The following is a 20,937-nucleotide window of genomic DNA, read 5'->3' on the forward strand; positions in this document are numbered from 1 at the left end:
AGTGAGAGGGTTACATGGGGGATAGAGAGGAGTTGAGGTGTGTTGGTCATGAGTAGAGAGAGAGATTTGAGGTGAGAAGAGAAAGAATTAAGAGAAGTCAGTTGGAATTTTCTGGGGTTGAAAAGAAATAGGTGGAGTTAATTAATTGGTTGGGATTTATCTTGGTTGATGGTAGAAGGAAGGAATCGGTTGGAGATAGGGAGAGTGAGACGTGGGAAGAAACATAGAGAGAATTATGTAAAGGTGATTAGCTGGAGTTAAAGGGAGATGGCTGGAATTATTTTTTTCTTGGAAGTGTGTAGTCGGTTTGATGTGAGTGAGGTGGAGTTTGCTGAGAGTAAAGATTGAATCCGTCGGTCCTAAGCAAGTAAAAAGAGAGAAAAGTCATGATGGCTAGAAGAGGTAAGTCGGTGCTTGAGTCTTGATTAAAAGAAGAAAGAAGAAGTCGGTTTCTTAGTGGGAGAGCAAGTCGGTTTCTTAGTTTTTATTGGTTGGAATAAATTCATGTGTTGGAATTGAATAGAGTAGGGGACTTATGAGTGGAAGAAAGGGAGGTGTTGTGCTGTTTCCGTTTCCTTGCTTTTCATTCGGAGTGGATGTTTTTTTTTTTACTTGTAGCATAAAGCTCTTGTATTGATTCATTTTCATTTAGAAGAGACGGATGGAATTCAATCTCTGATTTATTCCTCTGTATCAATTGGATTTCAGATTTTGTTGTTTCTAAGTTATTGCTTAATATTTCTTGTGTTAGTTATTTAATGGATAATCTTTATATGATTTCTATAGCACTTATAATAAATATGATTGGCTAAATTTTCATACTAAGGTTAGAGGTAAAGTTTAATGATTTAAATATTATTTTCAGATCCACATAAAATCTATTTTGCGAGCTTGATCGATTGAAAGATTTTATTATTGGATATTTTGATTATCTATATACTCGTCTTGATTCATTGTGATTTCCAAATACAGTGAATGCTTGAGGAATCCCTGTGGTATTCAAATAGATTTGTAAATATTTTAATCATCAATCGTTCACGCTCAATCATAAGCGACTATTTTTCTTGATCTTAAATGTTAAATCTTCCAATTAAACAGAATCATTATTCTAGTTTAATTGAAGTAAATCGATCGGAAACAATATTATAGATTATTAAACGGATCCTCGAAACCTTAGTCTTTTTCCATATCAATTCATTTTATCATTTTAGTTTGATTCAGTTATTTTATCAATCTTCATTTGATTGTACGTTTCTTTTAGTAATTTCGTTTCATTGTCTGAATTTATTTTCTTTATCACAAAAGTCAATCCATGTGGATTTGATCCTGTAAGATACTACAACACCTGCATACTTGTAGGTAAAACTGCACTAAATTTTTGGTTCATTAATTTGAGTCAAAGTTTAGGCGCAACAATCATCTAAATCATCCACATCTATCATTCATCATAATGTTATTTCTTTCCAAGTACAACAACGTACCAACATTTTGTAAGTTCTCATTCCAACCACAAAAGAAACACAAGAACAACAAAACAAGTTTTTTGTGCCAACCAAATTTCCATTTCAAATTTTCAACAAGTTGACAACAAAAGAACCAAACTCCAAGTGCTATTCCAAGTTGTTTCTGAAGAAAAGAGGACAAGATAAGTGAGGAAATAAAATAAGTCTACATAAATTTATAAAAATAATGAAACAAAATTGAACAAACAACAGTTACACAATTTCACAAATGCACCTCAAGGCTTAAACTTCAATTATCTTCATATAGTATACTCGTCATTCTGTTGTTATTTCTACATTGAAATGTTAAAGTATAAAAGGTTAGTATCACAAATGACAAAATCAAGATATATAACAAAAGTTATAAAAAAATATTTAAATATATTACATGAGTCTAACTTATAGTTATCCGCATCATCAATTGTATCCGAATAACTTTGACTCAAGTATATAGGAATGGACTTCAACCAGTTTTGTACACACACAAGAGCCTTTACAATTTTAGGAGCCAAAGAACTCTAAAATGGATTTAGAAAACAACCTCCTATGCTAAATGCTGGCTCAGATGCTGCGATGGTGATCAGAATGACCATGATATCTCTTTCTATTAGAGCAATAATCAGATATAAAATGTCAAAACACTTAGTAGGAACCTCAACATCCTCCAAAAAATACCGTTTTAAGTTTGACTTACAGTTCATCAAGGTTGCTAATTTTCACTCTTTATGAAAGTTCCTCAAAAAGGCCAAGGGATCAATTGTATGATTGCTCACTATTGATGCACTACTCTTATTACGAGTGTGAGACGTAGTTAAGTTAGACCCAATTGCGCACCCACTACCAAATGTAACATACTGTTCATACAAGAACTCCATATCCTTCTTAAGGAGTTAAACAAATTCTTCACATTGAACCAATATGATTTAGTAACCAATTTGTATCATAAATCAAGAATGACAGCAATAAACAATAATCTATTTATCTTTGAAGATCCTCATATTTATCAAACTTTATTTTTATTCTAAAAGTCATTGAACTCAAGTGTCAATTACTATTATCACAAAAACTATTCAAGTTTGCATGAATATTAATTAGCACTTGAAAATAAAGATTCAATGTAACATAGAGTGTACTAGTATACGCAATGCAACATTATAAAACACATGAAGAAACTTTGTAAAATTTTTTATAGTCTCCCAGTTATCAGACCCAGGAGCTCCTAAACCTTTTTTCCCAGGCCCATCCAAAGTAAATAAACTTATGAGTATGGATCCTCATCAAGCAGAAGTTAAAAAGCTTTTTGATACTTCTCAACCACATGCAACATAAAATAAGTCGAGTTTCATCTAGTAGGCACGTCAAGACACTAGAAACTAAAATATAGAACGTTAGACCTATCAACACAAGACTTGAAAGTGGCAAGTCTTTTGGGGAAAAGACTTCACATACTTGATGAAATTGTGGACCCTTACGATTGAGTTATCTACATCTTTTAAAACCTTCACAGATAATAAGGTTTAAAATGTGTGTAGTACACTTGGTGTGGATAAACCCCTAATCTGTAACACAGTTATCACTTTCTATTTCCCTTATTCTCAACCAATCAATTGTGGAGTCATTAGAGGTAGTATCGTCCATCGTAATTATAATAATATTTTTAATGCCCCCGTCAATCATACACTCCTCCAAGTAAATGAAATGAAATGATTCGCTTAAACAATTTTCAACTGCTATCAATAAAGTGAGTTATGAAAATTTAACACATGAAACACATTCAGAAACATGAAACACAATTTAGGTAGTCCATAATTACTCACAGCGGTGGTGCAAACAAACCCCAAATCTATAAGCAAAGTTCCAAAATCAACCAATTTAATTGTTAGTAAACATTAAAAACAAAAAAAACATATGCATGCATAAAGGCAACATAACATTTAGTTTCTTGTGTGTATGTGCACATCTGCCTAGTACTTACTCATGCCTAATAGATTATTAAGATAACAAACACCCAATCATAAGCAAACATAGCGAGGGTCAATGGAGGGATAGGGACTTACTGTGGACCATGTTGAACCAAAAATATGGAAGCTTTTGGGCATGCAAGTAGATTTCAAATTTGGAAGCAAAAACAAAAGCAAAATCAACCAACAATGAAAAATCAACCAAAAATCCAAAATAAAAAATCAACCAAAAACCTCTTACTATGAATAAGTAGTGAACAACAAAGAGCAGTGGTGGCCGACGAGGGTGAGGGACATAGGGTTAGACTTAGAGTTTTGAAACATAGAAACCCTAGACTAGACTTTGCTCTCTCTCTCTCTCTCTCTCTCCCCACCATTTTTCTTGGCCTAAGAACGTCACTTTGCTATCCAGAAATTGTTGGTGCCATCGATCTCGGTTTGGCCACCTAGATCTACCGTCGCACGGCATCCCTTTCTTCCTCAGTGAGTCATGCACCTCTCTATCACACAACACTCTCCTCTAGTGAACTCTCTATCATTCTTAAAAATTTGGGTTGCCCTTTTATTTGGTCTTCCCGCAGTATAAGTTTATAAATATAAGTGTAGTGTTATTAACGAATATGCCATTATACCCTTTGTTATGTTGTTTTTCCAAAAAGTACTTGGGAGACCTCTTTAAGATTACGTTTGGATACTAAGGTGATATCAATTTACTTGTAAATAATAATGAAAAAGTAGTGATTGTTTGTGAATAGTAGCCCCAAACGCAACCTAAATATTTTATGTTATTGCCCTTAGTATGTAAGCCATGGCAAAATACATTTGGCTTTGGGCTTGACTTTTAATTGGACTTACATTTTGAATCGGGTTGGGCTTGGTTATGCTTCACATGGGCTTGATTTTACTTGGGCAAATATTAGCCTAGAAACCTTATTTTTCAAAAAATACTTAGAAGTCTAAATAATGTTATTGAGTGTTAATTTATACAACCAAATTACAGTAATAAATTATAAGCATTTAATTATATTTTAACAATAAGATTATGATTAAGCCTATTTATGAAATGAGTTTTCCACTGCTATTCAATAGATTTAATAAAATATAATTTCCATTAAATTATATATTCTAAAGGTAAAGATTCAGTAGATGTATATATTCTAAATTATTATTATTTATATAATATTAGCATTTATTGATTATAGTATGTCATAGAATATTTATTAAATTATTCTCCCTAGTATGAACTTAATTAAGCTAGAAATGCTAGTGATGATTCCTACTTCCTATAGTAACGAACTACAAAATAAATTTTATAAAACAACGCAACAAGGTAAGTAGCTTTCTTATAAATTTGAATTAGCACATGTTAGTTATTTTAGATAGATTATTATTAAAGCTCATTCTTTGATAACCACACATTTCATTCATCATGGTACATGATCATCTTAATTTCGTATCAGGTTTAATTCATCATTTATAATCATGTACGTATTATGTATGTTATATATCTCACATTGCATAAGACATATAAGCTTTCAAGATCAAGTGTAACATAATATTATAATATTTAATAAGATGGTCATTTAAATACATGGTACCAATGCGATTAATGGGTGGATGTGCAAGCTACGGACTCAAGCGTGGTCCACAATAGTATGCCATAATGCTATTAGCGGTTCCATATTCAACGTGTTATTTGGTAGTATTTTTCATTCACTACATGCTCTCTATGAGTCTTATCACAAACAACGATTTGTTATGTGTATAGAAAGCCTCTAGAGAATGTGTAGTGAGCGAAAAATAACAACAAATAACACATTGTAGAGATTTATTACGAATGACAATCTGTAAGTGCGTATGAAGCCTTTGGAGAACGTGTGGTGAACGGAAAAGAATACCAAATAATTCGTTGAATATAAGACTTATATCGAACCAAAAAACACTGCAAGAGACACTAGGAATTTGGTAGCTCTTATACCATATGAGAAGAACCAATTTGAAAAAGGAAAGTAACTAAGAAAAGTTTGTAAGACAAGTTTGTAAGAGGTAAAGCATGCAGAAGAATTTTAAAAGAAATAGTTCACAGAATCGAGCTTAGTATTAGCCAAGAGCTCTACTACCATCTAGAAAATAGAAGAAAACAAAAAAGGAGATGGGAAAGAGAGAAGGAGAGAGACAGAATTTGAGGGCTAGATCTTTACTATTCTCAAATGTTATTGAATACATAACATTTATCCCTATTTATAGGTGAACAAGGCTAGAGATATAATGAAAAACACAATAAATTAATGATACTAATTGATACTGATTAATATACACAATAAACTAAACATGGTAGAGAATAAGTCATATTACCATACATAATAAAATATTTTGAATATATTTTATAATAAGTATGGTAATATTCTAACAATTAACATTCTCTTGGGAGTATCACCTTTGTTCAAGTTCTATTCCAAGTTCCATTCAAAATCCTTGTGGTACATGAGTATATTGTCATGTTTGGAAAGTGAGAAAGTTTAATTTTTCACATATTGTGAAGACCATATATACACATACAAGTACTCCGATTGAAAACCTCCATTGTTATTGTAGTTATTATCAAGGAGTTTTCACTTTTTATTAAAAAAAAAAAAAAAAAAAACCATTGCAAGTGATTGTGCTTAGTATCAAATATATGCTGAACATGTCTAACTTGTAGAGTCATTGTAAAAGAATAAATCTATTAAGAGAGTTATTCTTAAAAGGTTCTCTCTCTGTTGTCTAAATCAGAAGAAGATTTACCAAGTCATTCTTCTTTGAACGAGTGAAATATCATCACCCACAAGTTTTGAAAGCATGGGTGTGTCATCATCATCTAAAGGGCTGCTAACCCCAATATTGACATGTAAAATAGAGGAGTTGAAGAAGATAGAAACATAGGTCTACATGGTCTTGGTTGATGATAATAAGTTCAAATAGGAGGTATTAGAAACTTTAGTCAAATCAGTGTCCATTTTATGAATGGTAATAAATCCTAATAGAGGGTATGGTATGCACTCATTTCATATGATGATGTCCCAATTAAATGGATTATGACATATCAAATTAGGGATGACAATATATGACATAATCTGTGAATCCGATACGAAATAAGTGAATTTAAATATGATATAATATTTTAAATTCCATTCCGATGATTGTTCCTATTTAAGTACAAGAATGAAATATTTCAACATCAGTGTGTTCCACTATACTATTTCAAGATTAACTATATATATATTTATATGTATATATAAACTAATAAGTAATAGAATAAGTATATGTATATTTAAGTGTGTACCATGTATGTGTGTTTTATGGAAAAATGATTTATAAAATGAATATAGGTTGAAAACAATAGAAAAAAAAGTAGCGATATTGGTGTTAAAAGATAATATTAAAAAAAATATAAACTTGAGTTTAGACACAAAAAAAGTCAAGAAAAAAAAATAAAAAGCAGAAAAATCATTAAAAATAATGATATTTAAAAAAAATGAGGGACATATTTAAAGTTAAAAAAAAAAATTAAGACTATATAATTATCTTTCAGGTTTAAAAATTACATAAATACTATCTAAATTTAAAATTTATAAAAATACCATCCAACCTCAAGAAAAACTCAAGCTACCATTAAAACAGTCTGAAATGAAATAGGATCTAAAATGCAAATTCTGGTCAAAGTGACTGAAATTCAGAATGAGGAGGTATAGTGTACCGGTTATACAACAGAATGGAAAATTCTAGCTGTAATGGAACATAATTCAAAACTATAGTTTGATATAAATGGATTTAGGTCAAAATAAGTTGACTCGATAAGACTCAATTACCAAACGGGTCAATTACAAGTCAACTTGTGAAATTTGCAATCAGCTCGTATAGCATGAAAAAGTTCTATTTTTAAGTTCTATAAATGTTTAGTTTAACATGCCTACTTTTTTGTTGGGATGTAATTGAGTATTAGCATTTGATTTCGTAATATCTCAGTTTATTAAACTTCTTTTTTGTTGATATATAAATTTATTTTATGGAAATATTAATTTTCTTATATATTATTAGGTTGGGTATTGATTATAAAACATTTTATCATAATCCAACTGTGATTGTGAATAATTTATATACTTATCATTGTATTATATATAAAATTATATTAATTGGGTGAAAAAATAAATATAAGCATTAGTTCAATTCATTTATATGAAACAAGTTAAATGGATTGTGTCTAGGTTAACTCAATAAAAGTTAATGACTAAACTAGTTATGCAAGTTATGTCATCACTCATAATTTATATGAGTCATATTAGAGTTTTTGGGTCTAACTAGTTTAATTAAGTGGATCATGTTTGGGCTAACTATATAATTTAATACTCATGACTTGACATAACACGATAACATATGAACAAGAATTGCCAAATTGCCACCCCTATTTCAAATCTCAATTCTTCAACCTTCAATGCTTCAAGCTACATCACAGAACTCCACAAGCCCAAGCCTAAAAGCTTAAGCCAAAAAAGTAGAGTGACTTCTTGTAAATGCATCCCCCTATGTTGTTTTTGAAGATCTTCAATTGATTCCTAAATGGAACAATTCTCTAACTTGAAAGACAATGCTACAAGCCAAATATTTAGAGTGTCAGTCGCACCGCCCAGATCTAGACTGCTCAACTCTGATTTTTAGGAAAATGATTTGTATAGTTTTAGAATGTGCAAGTCTTGTGCACTCATTTTGAAAAATGTAAACAAATTTGAGATCCACAGAAAACTTACCTTTTAATAATAGGCCCCACTTTTCAAAAAGAATGCACGGATTTTATACACTCTAGACCGTATCTAGCATTACTTTGATTTTTGATCCATAGATTTTAACAAAGTTCATCATTCAGATTTGATTTACACTTGGTTTAGGTCATTCTAAAGTCATTGCAAAGCTAATTCATTACAAATTCATTCTACAATGCACCTATATACATGGAAATCAATTTTTGGGACAATAAAGAGTAATTGAGGAAAAATCATGGACTAGAGGTTAATGGTATAAAATGGCAAAGGCATTACGTGCCATATTGGCTACTTAGAAAGTGAAATGTTTTGTGAATAGTTGTTAAATTATTTGAGTTGTGATGTTTTATGGGGTGTTGAGGGGAAAAAAAAAGTTGAATAAAAATATTTTAACTAAAATATTATAAAGTTAAAATATTTTTAGAATATTATTTTTGTTTTAGGATTTGAAAAGTTGAACTGTTTTTTAAGTTTTGTTTGAAATTTTGGAAAAACTGTAATGATTATATTAAAAAGTTAAAAATTTGAAATTGAGAAGTGTTTGTATTTATTGTGTTTGGATATTGAGATGAAATGTGATGAGAGGCTTTTGCTATCCAAACTAGAGCATTGGCAATGAGCTATTTATCTTCATCTTCATCTTTGAATTTAAAGAATATGCCCTTAAAATGGTCTACATTAGTTTATTCATATGTATAATTATAAATAATTATGTATAGTTCTTATTCAAAGATGACGACCTCATTTTCCTTCTTCAAACTATATTTTTATTGTTTTTTCTCTCTCCTCCCAGCTCTCTCTTTTCTTTTTTCTCCTCTCTTTATTATTTTATTATTATTTGATCAAAAAATACATAATCCAATATAGAAATTTTTCTTCATATTCAAAATCAATTTTCAAAAGATGTAATTTTGCATATGAAGATAAAGAATCCATTGCCAATGCTCTAAATTAGTTGCGCAGATGGGATAAATTTTTTGTAAATAGTAGTGAAATATTTGAATTAAGATGAGATGAGATAGTTTGTAAAAATTTGTGTATTTAGATAGTGAAATGAGATGAAATAGAACTTTTTAAAAATTTGATAAAGCGGTGGGTCCCACCAATTAGGGCCGACTTGGTCTAACTAGGTTTGGGCTTGACCTGACTCGGTCAAGTGAACAGTACCATACCAACTCAAACCGACTCGACTTGGACATTTGGGTTGGGTCAGATCTTAAAATCAAACGAATCCATGAAATCATCTCTATCTCTCCTCACACCTATTTTCTTTCCTTCACAATTTTTGTTCCCATTTCTCCCACCAAGTAAATTCAGAACACCAAGACAAGGGAGGTAACAGAGGAAACATAGCAAAAACCACCCTAACACAAGTAACAGAAATAGATAAAAACCAGTACCAAAAAATGAGGGAGGTGAAAATGGGCTGTCAAGGACCTGGGTCTAGATATCGGGAGTGTTGAAATTTGGCTCCATGGTTGGTTTAATTTCACCATCATTCTTCTACTAAGAGAAGCCATTTCTGAATCATTCAATTCACCTGAGAAAAAAGCCAAATGTTGTTAAAACCCAAATAAACAAATGAACCTTATTTTTCCATAGTATGCTGTAATGCTGATAATAAAAATTAGACTTGAAAAAACACAAAGTTCAAGAGTGAATGAAGATCATTGAAAACATCATTAAGAACAAGGGAGATCAATGGAAAAAACTGCTTGTCCGCTGCACTCACGTCGTCTCTCTTCTTCTTTGCTTTTCCCTTTTTTTTTTATAAATATATCAGCTGACTGCCAAGTCAGCCAATTTCCTAAGGTTCCCCAACCCCAGTTGCCCTTAGAAGAATTGTTAGATAAATATGCTAATATATTAGAACAAATATACAGAATGGGGATGTGAAAAGAGAATGAGGATCAGGGAGGGAAGGGAAGGTTGATGGCGTGAAGGAGAACAAGAAAAAAAGAGGGGAGGAAGGGAAGGCATGAAGGAGAATAGTTGGCTGTCAGAAGGGCGGTCAAAAGTTCTTCTGATACATCAATATACAATGTACATATACAGATCTTTGATCTTGCATAATATAACAGATAACATTTCTCTTTGAAATTCATGAGACTGCAAAAGGAATGATATGTGCCCTAAAAATATGTATGTTCCAAAGTCTGATATACACATGCAATTGTTGTTGGAGAAGTCTCATACATGAAAATGATAATGTATGGTCATCATGCACTATAAGTAGAGTTAGATTACAAATAAACTATATTTAACAGTTTCGACCCAGGCAACGCTGCCTGGTTAGGTGACCAAGGCCGCGGCCTCTTAGGTGCATTGTAGCTTTTTTCTTTTTTTAAAAAATTATATCTTTTAGTACTAAAATGAATTTTTAATTTTTAGATAACGTTTGGCAGATACTCATTGGCCATGACATGGCATTTGGACAAATTTGTAATGGTATTTTAATGGAGATACTGATTTGATGAAAGTTAAAAGTTTGGAGCAAATGAAATTCAAAATTAAAGTTCAAGGAATAATTGATCTAAACACCAAAAATATACTCAAAATTAAAGACAAACATATTATTATATTTAATATACATTGGAAATACGTGAAGTACTGAGGGTGGGTTTGGATACAGATACTCTCAACTCATCTCATCATTACAATTTTTTAAATTTTCACACAAAATATAATAAATAATTCAACTTTTTCAAATCCCAAAATAATAATAATAATATTAAAAAATAATATTCTAACAATATTTTATTTAATTTTTAACTTTTATCTAAAATCATCTCATCTCATCTCACTATCCAAGCCTCACCTAAGATGGTGGCCATTCTAGCTGTCATGAGATTAAGAAATACCTAGTTGAGATAACTATGTGATTAATAAATAAAAAAGAAAGAAAGAAAGAAAAGGATTTGAGGATATCTAGATGAATGTTGTTATGCAATTCTATCTAGAGCACACAATTGCTCAATTAAGGTAGGAGACACTAATGAGATAAGAATATTACCACCATATAGATGTAAAAGACCACTCATGATGTGCACCATAATAAAATTGGGTAACATCTAAACTAGTATAGCGTAAAGTCGATGATAAGGTATATCAAGCAAAACCTCATAAACAAGGTTGTAAATGGAGTACTTGATCAAAGATTCAGTGTAGGTCGACACATAGATTATGTATTCAATGTACGTCAACTGTCATTGATATGGAACATGATAAAAAAATTTAGTTAGAAAATGGTGTACGCATACAAGAATGACAAATCACATAGTGTGTGGCGCAGGTGTGATAAGTAGCGTTTCTCGTTTTTTATCGGCCGAACACTTCTCATTAACCAATAACCATTAGTTTTCCGCGGACAAGGAAAACTGATAATTGTCTACAATCTCTTTAAGCCACATTATGGCGCAAACATAAACAAGTTTTTAAGGTCATATGTCAAGATGGCAGATATTGCCAACAGATCGTACATAAGACATACTGACAACATAATATTTCTTCAATATTTCTAGGTGGATAACTTATTTCTTAATCATCAGTAGATAACAACTTAATTCCACGTGCTCCCCAAAGCCCGAGGCTGTCCATACTCAATACAATAACAGTTATCAGAAGATTTATCTTCAATACAGCCATAAAGCATTATGCCTAGAATATCATGAAGACATAACAGAACCCAGGAAAAAGAAGAAGAAGAAAAAGAAAGAGTAGGGAAAGGCCAACGACTGCCTCAAGAGAAGGCATATTTAGTTTGCCAACCTGGGCAGTCAGGACCTCACCATGATAATGATTCCTGCTCGATACAAAAAAACTTTGAATTATAGCAACTAATACTAGTAGTGCTACCAACCAACCCATCTGAGGGCATTCCTGAAGTTCTTTAATATACTGTACACTTACAAGTTCGGCAACATTATGCCAGTTAACTTCGTTCATAATGGAGATTTGGGCAAAACCTGACCGAAAAATAAGCAGGCATACCCACCTTCATAACAGGGCTCTCATACATTTTTCTGTCGGGAGCTCTTCACTGTGACATGGCATCCTCTGATGACACGAGCATCTCTGTTTCTCTGTCATCGGCAGAGTAATCCACTGCAGAATCACCTAGCAATGAACATTATTGTTAAAAACCTTCCACTTGAGGTAAAAAAGGCACAGTTGACAATGCTTGTACTAGAATGTGATCTATTACTGTGGAAAGAACCGGTGGATGATATAATTGGGGACGTGCTCCTCAAACCTGTCATTGTATGATAAATTAAAAAGGGCTATTACAGAGCCATAATGGAGAGCTAATGCACAAGCAGGTCTGTCAAAATTACACAATCGGGTTTGTTATATAAAATGAAGCGAATATAAGTTGCAATAACATTTGCACCTGCTTTTGTTGAAGGAAAGGAAAGGAAAGGAAATATCATACGAAAAACTGGGTACAGATCTTGAGCAAGATGGGTTTGTGAGTTAATTGAGGAAACGTTGATGATACAAGCACGCCTTGTTCCAAAGCAATACCTTTACGAAGCACTCTCTAAATATCCATGTTAATTCACCATGGCTTCAACACATTAAGGTTAAGGAATGCTAGGTAAAGGTATTGGCTTATGCCTTGCATATGAGCTGTCTGTGGAGTCTTGTTGGCTAATAGCTATTAAGCAGGACAATATTTTACAACTAGTGAATTAACCCTTGCAAGAAGATGCAACATCAAGAACAAGTAGCAATGCATTATCGCCATATTTTGTGGTTTATAGCAGCCTTTATCAAGAAATATACGAGGAAAATGAAAAATCAGAGAAATTTGAACTAAAGCAGAAAGAATTTCCCATACCACCAGAATTATGCAACCCTTTGACAGCGTCAAAATTCTTGTAAGTATAGCCAACAAAACTGAGATCTTTAGGAGTCAAAAGCATCTGCCAACAAAGTCATGGGACAACAATAAAGTTTCCGTAAGTTATTAAATAAAAGTTGCAATAAGAACATAAAACAGCATTAAATCAGAACATAGTCAAGTCAGCTTGATCATATATCTTCAGCAGATACTGGCAAAAAAATCTTGAAAAAATCTATTTGCAAGCCTATTATTTGACACACCCAACACACCACTGAAGTGGGTCTCACAATGATGAAAAAGTGTAGGGTGTTTGAACTTTTTTATAACCATAATGGATCCCTCAACAAATAGTGTGGTGACACACCACGCTTACAAGTACCAAAACTAAAAAATTTAGGCAGTTACACAGTGGTAGTGGACAAAGTTATGCCTATCAGGATGTAGGCTTTGCAAGAGATGCACCGGAGTCTTTGTAGGTATGAACAAAGACTACCAAAAATCAGCAAGTTCACCAAACAAAATGTATAGAATCAATTTTAAGCTTTATTAGCACAGTTTCAAATAGTCTTCTTTTTTCTTTTTCTTTTTTTAAATTTTTATAAGTAATTAGAAACTTGAGAATTCCACCACATCCTTAGGCATCACCCAAAGTAAACCTGTCCAACTAAAAACCTCATTCCACAAAAACATGGCCACTTCACAATGAAGAAAAAGATGATTAACAGATTCTCCATCCTTCTTGCACATACCACACCAATCAGCCATGTACATACCTCTCCTCCTAAGATTATCAGTAGTCAAAACTTTGCAAAGGGATGCCACCCAACTGAAAAAAGCCACCTTGGAAGGAACCTTCACTCTCCAAATATTTTTCCAAGGGAACTCACAGCTCCTGTGACAGGTTAATATGTTGTAAAAAGAAGAAACAGAGAACTTGGAATTTCCTGTATGAACCCACAGCATGCTGTCCTCGCTACTTAGCAACCTTAGAACAATAAAGTCTTTCCAAAAAAGCAGTAACATCATCCACTTCCCAATTGTTAGCATCCCTAATAAAATCAACATTCCACTGAATATTATTATGCATGAGAAAGAATGTTCCACAGCTGAGTTTGATCCCTTGCAATCCTAAAAAGAGAGTGAAAGTCCAACTTAAGCATAGAATCCCCACACCAAATGTCATGCAAAACAAGAATTCTCTTCGCATCTCTCACCTTAAGAATTTGCCCAACCTTTTCGAATGAACTTCCACAAACTCACCCCATACACACTTCTTAACTTCTTTTGAGCACCAACGTCCCCACAAACTTCCATATTTTACATCAATAAATAGCACTGTTCACCCGACCCCGGCCCAAACCGCAAAAGATGATTCTGAACCGACCCGAACCAATAGACTTCCGAAATAAGAAATTCCGAATAACAGATTACCAAGCCAGTTTCGGAAGTATAGGGTTTTCCGAACCGACCCTTCAGTGTGCATGACCATCGAGAATACTCCACCTTCCAGCAAATTAGTCAGTGTTTTGTCTGCTTCAGTTTGGTGCTCAAGTTGAAAAAACAACAAAAAACTGTAACTTGAACTAAAATAAAATTCAGAAAATATTGCAAAAGAAAAGGAAAAAACTTGGATATAGTTTTAATTTAATTTTTCCACAATTCCAAGCCAGCCAAAAGCATCGCAGAAGATAAAATCAAAGCACCTCAGAATCTTAGATTGTTCCCCCAAATCCCCAGCAATAATCCAACAACCGCCGCCGCCGTCATCGTCACAGCCATGCCAGTCTTCAAAACCCCATTCAACGGCTATTCCATCAAGTTCAACCCCTTCTACGAGTCCTGTCTCGCTGTTGCCACCTCCCAGAACTTCGGCATCCTTGGCAATGGCTGCCTCCTCGTCCTTGACCTGCCTTCATCTCAAACCCCCCAAATCTCTGAGCTCGTCTCCTTTGAAATTGCCGACGGCGTCTACAACCTTGCCTGGTCTGAGTCCCAGAAGTCCCTCCTAATAGCCGCTGTCGCCGATGGCTCCCTCAAGATGGAAGAAGAGGTTAGTGTAAACAATTTTAAGTTTTTTTATCCCCAAACCACCACAATTAATCTGTTGACAAACCTTTTTCCAACTAACCAAATGGAACTTTTTCTCCTCCTTTACCACCCCACAAAAAATTCCGATATAAACTCTCAATTTTTCTTTCTAACCTTCCTGGCAACGAGAAAAGAAATAAAAAAATATGTAGGAAGATTAGACAAAGTACTTTTTATCAATGTTAATCTTCCCCCTTTAGACAAGTAAATCATTTTCCAACCAGCTAACCTCTTTTCAATTTTTTCAATTACCACATCCCAAATAGTCACTGATTTATGTGAAGCCCCCAATGGAAGACCGAGATATCTCATAGGAAGTGAAGAAATTCTACAACCCAAAATATTGGCCAGGTCTGAAATATTCTGAATGGAACCCACAGGAACTATTTCAGATTTGCATAAATTAACTCTTAAACCCGAGACAGCTTCAAAACACAGCAAAAGTGCTCTTAAAGTATGAAGATGATCAGTATTGAGCTCACTAAATATCAATGTATCATCAGCAAATAATAAGTGAGAGACTTTTAAACTATTCCGGGCCTCATCACCCACCACAAAGCTCAACAAAAAATTACCATCCACTGCCTTCTCAATCATTCTACTCAAAGCATCCATAATCATAACAAAAAGAAAGGGAGAAATGGGATCACCTTGCCTCAAACCACGCGAGCTTATAAAGAATCCAACCGGAGAACCATTCACCAAAATTGAAATCTCAATGTCAAAACACAATGCTTAATCCACGAACACCATTTTTCACCAAAACCATATCTCCGCAAATAGAAAAGGAATTCCCAGCTAACATGGTCATAAGCCTTTTCCATATCCAATTTAATTAAAATGCCAGCTTTCTCCTTTTTAATTCTACTCTCCAAAGATTGGTTTGCAATTAAAACAAAATCTAAAATTTGTCTCCCCCTTACAAAAGCATTTTGAGATTTCACAATAATCCTCTCCATCACCCTACTCAAGCGGTTGATCAGCACCTTAGAAATGATTTTATACACTCCATTTACCAAACTTATAGGCTGAAAATCTTTCATCTCCACAGCCCCTACCTTTCTCGAAATGAGTGCAATGGAAGTTACATTAAAACTCTTCTCAAATCTCGTATACAAATGAAACTCAACAAACACCTTCATGATATCTTCTTGCACAATGTCCCAGCATGCTTTGAAAAAACACCACAGAGAACCCAACCGGGCCCCGTGCCTTATCCCTATCCATACCCCTAACAACATTAAGGACTTCTTCTTCTTCAAACTCATTCTCTAACCATTCAGCTTCAAACTGATCAATAGAATCAAAACATAGTCTGTCCAGTTTAGGTCTCCAAGAAAAATCTTCCGAAAACAGCTTCTCATAAAAATTCACTATGTGAGCCTTAATATCTTCTTGATCTGTAATAAGTCAATCCCAATCTTAAAGGACCTCAATCGTATATTACTTCTATGAGAGTTCGCCATTTGATGAAAAAATTTAGTGTACCTATCACCTTCCTTCAACCACAGCACCCTAGATTTTTGCCTCCAAGAAATTTTCTCCATTAACGCTATATTTTCCAGTTCAGAAACCAGCCTTATTTTTTTTGCTATCCTCCCCGGAAACGTCCCCAAAAAAACCCCTTGCACCTCCTTATCCTCCAAGCCTCGCAACTCTTCCAAAATAAACTTCCTCTTGCTGTCCAAATTCCCAAACATCTCTTTATTCCATCTCTTCAAATCATTTTTAAGAGCTTTCAATTTTCCAGCCAGAACCAAACTTGGAGTGCCTGAAAAATTATACAAAGACCACCATCTTCTCACCCTATCCGCAAATCCCTCATCCTTCAGCCACATATTTTCAAATTTAAAATACCTACGCCCACCCTCAATTCCACCACAATCCAAAATGATAGGAAAATGATCATAACACAATCTCGGCAATATTTTCTGACTCAAACCAGAAAAATGAGCCTCCCAAGCGGGTGAAACCAGAAACCTGTCCAGCCAAGAACAAGCCCTGCCATTTGTCCACGTATAATCTTCTACCACCAACGGTAAATCAATCAGGTCTTACTCAAAAATTAAATCTGAAAAAGCAGTCATTGCATACGAAAAGTGAGAATCCCCCACTCTCTCACTAGAAAAGTGAGTGAGATTAAAATCCCTGCCAAAACACCAAGGTAAATTCCACCAACCACATAAACCTGAAATTTCATCCCATAAGGTACTCCTTTTACTATCCACATTAGGAGCATACACTCCAGCAAACCCCCATGCAAACCCATCCTCTATACTCTTGAAATGACACACCACCAAGAATTCCACCACATAATGATCCATCAACTCCACCACCGTCCTATTCCACATTATTAAGATGCCTCCCAAAGCCCCTTTTGACACTACTTAACGCATCCCACACTATTACAATTCCACAAACTATGAACAATAGCTTGATTCACTTTTTTCAACTTTGTTTCTTGAAGGCATGTAACATCCACCCTCCATTTTCTAAACCAGTTTTTCACCCAGAGATGCTTACAAAAATCATCAAGTCCCCTTACATTCCACGAAGTAATCTTAGAATTCATTTATAAACTGTCACAACCCTTTTCTTTCCTTTGTTTCTAAAAACACTTCCTCCCTTCCCACTATAGTTGACCAAGCACGACAACCTCTTCAATTCTCACTCCTTTTTTAAGGCGGATCTAACCAACGAAGGTTGGCCAGCCTCAATAGCAATCAAGAGAGCTCTAAACTATTCCTCAAAACCATCACAAGATACACCCACACAATCCTTTATCTCATCCACCTTTCTCATCACCCAATTAGAAGATTTTTTATTCCACTCTATACCAGGGAAAATAGAACATAAAGGTTCAGATCCACTTGAAACTCCAATTTCACCATCCTCATTCTCTGTACTCCTGCTAAGAACCATTTGCATCTCTAAAATATTATTCTAAAAACAAATGGCCCCATTCTTAAAATCTCAGACACAATTTTTAACTGGTCCCTCGTCCCCAAATTCCCATCTTCCTCTTCCACCATCACTGCCCCTTCCTCCCTTACTTCCCCACCCTTACTCAATTGAGAACTCTGAACAGACAACAAATCTTCTTTCCTACCCTTCTCCTCACTCAATGCATCCTGATCACTGCCTGAATCTGAGGAAAACTGAATTGTCTCTCTCACCGGAGAACTTCCCGGTGTTGAGGACCCCCCAGAACTCACCTCCTCCTCCGTCGACCCTTTCTATAAAGAAGAATCCACAAAAGAGTCGATCTAAACCTTCCTTGCATACTGTCACGAACCAGACTCGTAGATCTCCCCTGAGATGATGTTGCTGCCATACCATTCCTCGAAAGCACCCTGAAGGATTGCCTCCCGCCGTCGCTCCTTTCTGTGAAGACAAACGACCAATTGGCACCAACGGGCAACTGGGCTGAGCTTCCTTCTCCTCTAGCAGGCCAGAACGTCTCGGTAACTCCCTCTGTTTATTGGGCCTCCAAACAACAGAACAGGTAACTGGGCCTCTAACCAGCCCACTTCTTTTGCCTTCTTCACTCGACCCAAGCTTCTCCTCTGATTGTTTTCATTTAATTCAAGGGCCCCCATCTTTTGGCCCAAGCACATCATAAGATCCAACCCTCCATCAACCATGTTCAACATAAAATAAATCTTTTCCTTCCATCCAATTAATTCAGATCTTAAATGCCAAAGAGACCATTCCACTTCTCCAATTTTTTCCAACACCTCGTAATTCCTTCCAATTACTTCACCAGAGTTATTTCGCAGGAGTTCTGTCCCAGTTTCCTTCCTCCTTCCATCTTCCGGTAATGTTACCTCCTTCCTGCTCTTAGCACCACCAAATCTCTCGGAAAATTGAACATGTCATCAATGCCACCACATTAGAAGCTCCTCCAACCTTTCTATCACCTCCATACGAATAAGTAGCATTCACCATTTTACTACTGGAATCTTAATCAGCATAACCAGCCTTGAACATACCTCTGTCAATGTGAGCTGACACAAGGGAGGAGGACCCAACCATATCTCTCAAGTATCTCACAAAGCCAGCCCACCCGCATCCTCTCCACCCTTCAGGGATGACTAAAATACCTTTACCATTTCCTGTACCATACTCTTATCATCTTCAAAAACCTACCAGACTGATTCTGGCCCCCCTGCAGCATAAGAACTGTCTCCCTCCCTTCTAGTCTGATAATCTACCATCTTACCAAATTTCTTCAGGCAATCCACCACCACCTTTGCAAACCAATCAACCATACCTCCAGAAAAGTATAAATACAGTATATTTCCTGCCCTCTTCTGTAATGCAGAAAGCATTGCCTCCTTTTCTCCTGAATACGAACACCTTAGCTTCTATACGTAAACTTCCGATCCATCACTAAGATAACAACTAACCAAAAAAGGAACACAACCAATCCAAGGTAGGGAAGAAACACACAGGAAAATCAAGAAACATTCCCAGCAGAAACCACTGGAAATGGGAACTGGAAAGTCATTGAGAGAGAAGGGAGAGAACAACTCCAGTTTCAAATAGTTATCATAACTCAAAACACATACACTTTTAAACCCATTTACATTGATGGTTATTACTTTCCCATGCATTGTCACGAACAATTGACCTATCTAATTTCATAAAATATAAAACTGCATCCCTAATTTACATGTGCAAGATGTATGAAAAACACTGTTGGAATGGGTAGAGAAAAGACACTTGTTGGGTTAAGTTCTATCTTTCCATGCCATCAACTTCCTGATCTCTCTTTTTTTTTTTTTTTTTTTTTTAAGAAGTAAACGGTTAAATTATATTAATACGAATAGGTATAGCCCAAGTAGACGGGAAACTTTCTGATTCTCTTATTAATTTACTAATTCCAAGCTCACACCTCACTCCCATTCCTAAATATTCTAATGGCAAACCATCACCGGCTGAACAGCATTTGGCTGTTGTTAGCTTCTTTGACTTAATAGAGAAATACTTCACAAGCAAACAACAGGAAAAAGTGAATTACTTTGTGCCAATTAGTTTGTTCTTTTGTGCAGAAAGATTGCATACCTTCCTCGTAAGTCCAGATCCAGTTCTTGCTTGTGTAGGAGGATCTACCTATTCAACAATTAGTTTTTGTCAGGGCTATGTAACAAGGAAGGCATGATATTCAACGTAAGCAAAGATCTAGTAAAACCATTTAAAAAAAAAAAAAAAAAAACAATCAATCAGATGATATAAGAAAAGGAAGACAAATCAGTCTTTTTTATTTACATAATTGCTCAACGAAAATTCTAGCCGTTAGACCTCAAGTGTAACACACGTATAACAAATTTTTTATGGTTGATGTGGCAGGTAAACAAATTTGCAAGAGCAGCCCAGAGTAAAATACATAAAAACTTCTCATCAGAATAAAATGCTTCATCATCTCAGTAGCTGGCATTTCTTCTGTATACTTCCTGTGTACATAGGCTTTGCCTATCTTCATTCACTTCAATAAAATTTACTTCTTACTTATCAAAAATCATCTCAGTAGCTGACTAAAGAAGCCCAGCCCTATCCAAAAGATATATATATAACAACAAATTCAAATCTTCTTGCAAATAAAGCATAAATCCTAGCATACAGAGAAAAGCACATGCTTGATACATACAGAAGCTTTGTTGAGAGAGACATCTTTTTTTTTTTATAGGTAAAAGAAATATTATTAATAGAAATTTGTCGAGAGAGAGATCTTGACCTCATAC

General features: G+C 34.7%; 1 protein-coding gene across 8 annotated transcripts in view; it reads right to left on the reverse strand.

Annotated features, from left to right (window-relative positions):
• Positions 1–1,416: 1,416 nt before the first annotated feature.
• Positions 1,417–20,937, reverse strand: part of LOC122304325 (serine/threonine-protein kinase 38-like) — a 30,887-nt gene continuing 11,366 nt past the window's right edge. The window contains exons 10-16 of one of the 8 annotated variants that reach the window (XR_006240979.1): positions 20,261–20,308; positions 13,100–13,184; positions 12,464–12,511; positions 12,254–12,375; positions 9,697–9,799; positions 1,738–1,795; positions 1,417–1,626 (exon numbers count right to left, since the gene is read on the reverse strand). Coding sequence is in view for 6 of the 8 variants with exons in the window: in XM_043116530.1 (XP_042972464.1) it covers positions 12,296–12,375; positions 12,464–12,511; positions 13,100–13,184; positions 20,261–20,308 (261 nt within the window). In the remaining 2 variants the exon portion in view is untranslated. Of the gene's footprint in view, positions 1,627–1,737; positions 1,796–9,313; positions 9,800–11,829; positions 12,376–12,463; positions 12,512–13,099; positions 13,185–20,260; positions 20,309–20,937 lie in introns of those variants that run through there. The other 7 variants (XR_006240980.1, XM_043116530.1, XM_043116535.1 and 4 more) reach the window with 7 other exon arrangements.

The sequence above is a fragment of the Carya illinoinensis genome, chromosome 3 (genome assembly GCF_018687715.1).
Source record: "Carya illinoinensis cultivar Pawnee chromosome 3, C.illinoinensisPawnee_v1, whole genome shotgun sequence".
Classification (NCBI taxonomy): Eukaryota; Viridiplantae; Streptophyta; class Magnoliopsida; order Fagales; family Juglandaceae; genus Carya; species Carya illinoinensis.